The sequence below is a fragment of the Phyllobates terribilis genome, unplaced genomic scaffold (assembly GCF_046119375.1).
Source record: "Phyllobates terribilis strain yellow unplaced genomic scaffold, ASM4611937v1 Scaffold_4__5_contigs__length_816908805, whole genome shotgun sequence".
Lineage (NCBI taxonomy): Eukaryota > Metazoa > Chordata > Amphibia > Anura > Dendrobatidae > Phyllobates > Phyllobates terribilis.
Genome location: NW_027362764.1, coordinates 393,419,189 through 393,424,875, shown reverse-complemented (window position 1 = coordinate 393,424,875; position 5,687 = coordinate 393,419,189). Strand labels below are relative to the sequence as shown.

Sequence of the window (5,687 nt, the reverse complement as noted above, 5' to 3'; positions counted from 1 at the left end):
TTCCTACACAACCTATCCTTCATGTTGCTTGGAACAAAGACCCAAGAGATGACTTGTACATCTTGTGCACCAGCTAGGCGTTGGGACTGATGAGGATGCTAAACAGCATCTGCCCTGGCTGAACCAGAATGGGAGACCACAGAATCCTCTGATGATTCTGAAACCATTTTGGATCCAGAAAATGCCTGACGTCTAACATGTGTCTTTAAATTCTTAGTGGGGTTTTTCCTAAAATTGATCAGCCGTTGGACTCACTGCATACCATATAACTGTATAGCAGACCATCTCCTTTCTAAAGGGAACATGTCGTACCTTGTTACTGTGGCCCTGCTCTATGTGTCTTTAAATTCTTAGTGGGTTTTTTCCCAAATTTTGGCAGCCCTTGCAGTCACAGCATGAGCATTACCAGTATAGGAGACCCGCTCCTTTATAATGGTAACATTTTTTTTACTGAGACCCTCCTCTGTATCTTCAAAGGGGTATTGGGTTGAGTCCAAATTTTTGTCAGCCCTTGCAGTCACTGGATATGCAATAACAGTATACGAGACCCACTTGTTAATAATGGGAGCAACAAAGCATAGCCGGCTGATAGCTAGGGCCTACTGCTGGCCTTTTAAGAATAGTAAGGGCTGTCTGATGTCCCTATAAAAATAGGCTTTATGACTTTCAGAGTTCCTCCATCATAAATTAAATAGGATGTGTCTGATGATGTGTCACACACCACATTGCCAGATAAGGTGAATGCTTTTGTCTTAAAAAATAACGTAAAAAAACAAAACAATAGGATCTTTCTTTAGTATAAAAAACAGCGTCACAAATTTAACCTCAATGTAATTACATTGTCCAGCTCATGAACCTCCTCCTCCATCTCCGAAATGACCACATCAGTCACAAGCTGACAGCACCGCCGCACTGCCTTGGCCAAGCGGCAACAGGCTGTGCTGAAGATAACTTGCTTAATGCTTAATTGACAAACTGCCCAGCGCTGCAGAGTTGTTGAAAGCTGTAACACAGCAGCCTGATCTGTGGCTCTCACCGCTGAACATACAGCCAGGCATGGTCGTGTGTGACAATGGGCGGAACCTGGTGACGGAGAAATGACAGCCGGGGTGTATATGGTTTCCCTCTTTGCCAGTCCTTTCACCGAGCTAAAGAATATGGTTGTGGTGAAATACAACTCCCACTGAGAAGCTGTTTCAGATTGAAAAACATTGTGCCCACCAGAGGATTTGATTCTGAGGGCTAACCTTTCTCAATCGCTCAAGAGCCCCATAGCCAGGGTGGATAAAAATCAATGTTTTTTTTTTAAAAATCAAAAAAATCGGATTTTTTTGATTTAAATCGGATTTTTTTGATTTAAATTGGATTTTTTTCAATAAACTGCTTTTTGAGGAAAATATTTTACCATCCAAAGGTTCTTCCATCATGAGATAAAGCTGAGTTGTTTAACTCAGTAGAATAAAGGCTGTATATGTGTAACATTCACAATGCCATGCTCTTCCAGAGGTTTCTGTAGGATTAGTGGGCAGTTTCTCTCCTAAATTATCACAGACGCTCGCTTTACTTACGCAGTTCTCAAAACTGAATTTGACTCCGCAGAGGTCCCAGCCTCTTCTTCACGGCAAAAATGTTACAACATGAACAGAGTTGAGAAAAAGACCTTAATCCTATTGTTCTACAAACCTATGAATACAGAATCAACCCCTTCAGTGCCAAGTCCAAGAAGTTAGACAATATGTTTCTGATTGTTTGGAGTGGAATAGATCTGCACAACACAAGAAGAATGTGAATCTAAGTGTGAGGAGGAGGAAGGGCAAGCAGACAAGAAAATGAAAGTGAAACTTTGAGCACAATACTGCAGCATAGCCACAGACAGACAAGTCTGGATCTGTTTGTGTGTACGATCTGAGGTTTATTACATTCTTTCCTTATAATGGCAGCAGGCCGTAAAAGAGACCCAGTTTGGGAATATTTTAATGATGCTCCTTCGCCTATCGGTAAGGCAGGCATGCGTGCAAAATGCAAACGATGCAAAAAAGAGATGCAAGGCCTGTTGGCGCGAATGAGGCAACATCATGAGAAGTGCGGTGATGAAGATGACCAAAGAAACACTTCTGAACAGGCAGGATCTGTTGGTAAACATTTTTATTGAATCCTTTTTCTAAAGACTGAACTGTCATGTGTGAGAAAAATTATATTTCTTATTATTACTGCATGTTACTGTCATTTGGTACAGTTATGAAGAAAAACAAATATTCCTTTTGGGGCAGGGGCAGTGATGTGTTGTGTGCAATAAGCAGAAATTGTATAAACAATAAAATAACAGCATTGACTTTTTTTGCTTAGGGGAATTCATGGATTCTGGAAACTATCCACCTCCAAGATCACCATCATCCTGTTCTACAGTTTCAGAGTTATCAATCCAGGATAGTGCTTCATTAGCAGCAGCATCATCATCAGACACCCACAGCCACATATCACCGTCACCCAAAAGGAAGAAAAAAAACTTTACCTCCTGGAACCACCATAGATAGGTTTGTGATAAGAACTAGAAGATTAGAAAAAGAGTTGATTGATGAAAAAATTGCCCAGTTTATTTATGCAACGAACTCTTCTTTCCGTCTGACTGAGAACCCACATTTCATTAATATGGTTCAGTCACTGAGACCAGGATACAGTCCACCCAGCAGAGCTGATGTTGCAGGGAAACTGCTGGATCAAGTGTATGACAGAGAAATGGAGCAATGTGCAACAGCTCTGGAGGGTAAAATTGTTAACCTAAGTATTGATGGGTGGAGTAATGTCCACAATGATCCTATTGTATGTGTTTGTATAACAACAGAAGAAGGTAAAGTCTTCCTTGCACAATCAACTGATACGTCAGGAAATGCACACACAGCAGAATACTTACAAGAAGTGGCAGTAAAAGCTATAACAACATGTGAACAAAAATTCAAATGTCTAGTACGCAGTTTGGTCACTGACAATGCTGCAAACGTATCCAAGATGAGAAGAAATTTAGAAGAGCAGGGAGGGAATACAAAGCTGCTAATAACATATGGTTGCAGTGCTCATTTGCTGCACCTCTTAGCCAAAGACTTAAGTGTTCCAGAAATAAAGGCTAATGTTGTTGAAATTGCTAAATACTTCCGTAATAATCATTTTGCTGCAGCAGCTCTGAAAAGGATGGGTGGAACCGAGCTAACGCTCCCACAAGATGTTAGATGGAACTCTGTGGTGGACTGTTTTGAGCAGTATATCAAAAACTGGCCTATTCTGATGACACTTTGTGAAGAAAATCGAGATAAAATAGATGGCACTGTCACGGCCAAAATCCTCAAAATTGGGCTTAAGAGAAATGCTGAACATATGCTGAGCTTCCTGAAACCCATCTCTCAAGCTTTAAACAAAATACAGAAAAATAGCTGTTTTATTGCGGATGCTGTTGAAATTTGGAAGGAACTGAGTGAACACTTAAAAACAGAACTACACATGGACAGAATTAAATTACAAGCAGTAAACAAACGAATGGGACAAGCACTGACTCCAGCTCATTTTTTGGCAAATATTGTCAATATCCAATATCAGGGTCAAAACCTAAGTGCTGAGGAAGAGGAGTTAGCTATGACATGGGTATCCAGCAATCATCCATCTTTAATACCAACTATAATAAACTTCAGAGCTAAGGGGGAACCGTTCAAGAAATATATGTTTGCTGAAGATATTTTAAGGAAGGTCACACCAGTAAACTGGTGGAAGTCACTTAAGCGCTTGGATTTAGAGACTGTTCAAGTAATGATTTCACTTTTAACAGCAGTAGCTTCTTCTGCAGGCGTTGAAAGAATATTCTCTTCCTTTGGACTCATTCATTCTAAATTGAGAAATCGGTTGGGACCCAATAAAGCAGGAAAGCTTGTTTTTCTTTTCCAGATTATGAATAGGAACAAAGAAGAAGATGATGATGAAGATGACGACGAGTGAGCTACAGAGGACAGCAGGGACAGTAGTATTTAAGTTTTTCATGTGTCGGCTGGGCTGACAGTCTAAGTTTCTTAAAATATATATATATATTTTGTTTAGCCAAATTAGTTAACAAACATGGATGTTTGTTTAAGCAAATAACTTATGCTGTAATGTTGTTATTGTTTCAGTTGAATAAATCTATTTAAATTGTTATTAAGGTCAGGATTATTTTTCTCCTTCCTAAGTACAACAGAACAGTGGTGTCCAAATATGAATGATTAACCCATTAAACTGGGGAGAAAAAAGTAATATAAAAAGTGATTCTAAAAATCTTCATCTACTTGCATGTTAAAGTAGCAAGAACTAGTTTAGGTAGAAACTTTGATTTAAATCACTGATTTAAATCAAGCCTTACTGACTAGTGATTTAAATCGTGATTTAAATCAGTTAGATTTAAATCAAATCCACCCTGCCCATAGCAGCTGCAAAGTTAGCGCTATTATGGCTCTCCTGAGGTAGAGGCCAAGGCACACCAGAGGATTCTCTGGTGGGACCGTCCAACCCTGCCGAGAAGCAGTCCTGGCTAAGAAAAGTATGTGGGAAGGTTCCCGGACTCTCTCTGGCTGCTTTTTTACTGAGAAGGAAGCACATGCAAACATGGGGAGAGCAACAAAATCCTTGCAGATGTTGTCCTTTCTGGGGTTTGAACCCAGGATCCCAGGGCTGCAAGGCTTCAGTGCTAACCACTGATCCAGTGTGCTGCCGTTCACCCTCTAATATCTGACAGGCTGGAGAAACTTGCACCTACTGCCACTCTATCTTCAGCTCCTTTATGAGAAAATGTATTTGGGTAGCCACTCATTCTACCAAATAAAATTCCTGAAAACTAAATTGGGGATGGCTTCGCTACTGGTACTGGGGGCAAAGCTAATACCATGGCGTCGTACCATAGTTTGCTGGAAATATTCCAGGCTGATAGGACGCAAGCAAATTCCCACAGAAAAGTATCAGCAGTATGTTCAGACCACATTTCAAGTGCAAGCAGCTTTAGAGGACTTCATGGGAGAAATGACACGCAGGGTACATGCGGTTTCGCTCTATGCCAGTCCTTTCACCGAGCTAAATACAACTCTTAGCAAAAAAAAGTTGTGGACTGGCTCTGTACTTCCCTGGCCACATTCACCTGTCCACGTGTTTGTGGATAGGCAGTCCTTCCCAGTAAGTGCAATGGGGAGGGCACGGGTAATGTTGTGGGACCCGTGCTTGTGGAAGGCGGAGGCGATACCGGGAAATATAGTGGCGGCTTGGGACCGAGTATGGACACTTATGATGGACACACTTTTAGGCAGTAACCTGGGAGTCAGAGATGTCTTCTCCATGCTGTTCCCATGTCTTTTCAGCACTGTATGCATGTGTCTGATGATGTGTCACACACCACATGGCCAGATAAGGTTGCAAAATGTTAAAATGACATTTCCTGATGAATGCATTTGTCTTGGTTGAAAGCAATGCAAAAGTGCAAAAACACATCAAAAACGCTACGTGTGAACATAGCCCAAGGTGTGGAGGAGTATTTTTGTTTTTGGTTATTTATTTTGCCTTATATACAAGTCATTACCCTGGAAAGGATGTTCCTTAACATATTTCCCAGGAAAATTCATTTTGGTTTCGTTTTTGTATGTTTGATTGTGAGTCCGTAAAAGTCGCATAATACTCTGACCACG

The 5,687-nt window shown here is 40.8% G+C and overlaps 1 protein-coding gene across 1 annotated transcript; it reads left to right on the top strand.

Annotated features, from left to right (window-relative positions):
- The first annotated feature begins 2,030 nt into the window (after window positions 1-2,030).
- Window positions 2,031-4,176, top strand: LOC141264350 (uncharacterized). Its single transcript, XM_073676635.1, has 2 exons — window positions 2,031-2,135; window positions 2,347-4,176. Exon 2 carries the CDS (start codon window positions 2,650-2,652, stop codon window positions 3,979-3,981), a length of 1,332 nt encoding a protein of 443 aa, XP_073532736.1. The 5' UTR covers window positions 2,031-2,135; window positions 2,347-2,649; the 3' UTR covers window positions 3,982-4,176.
- The last annotated feature ends 1,511 nt before the right edge of the window (window positions 4,177-5,687 follow it).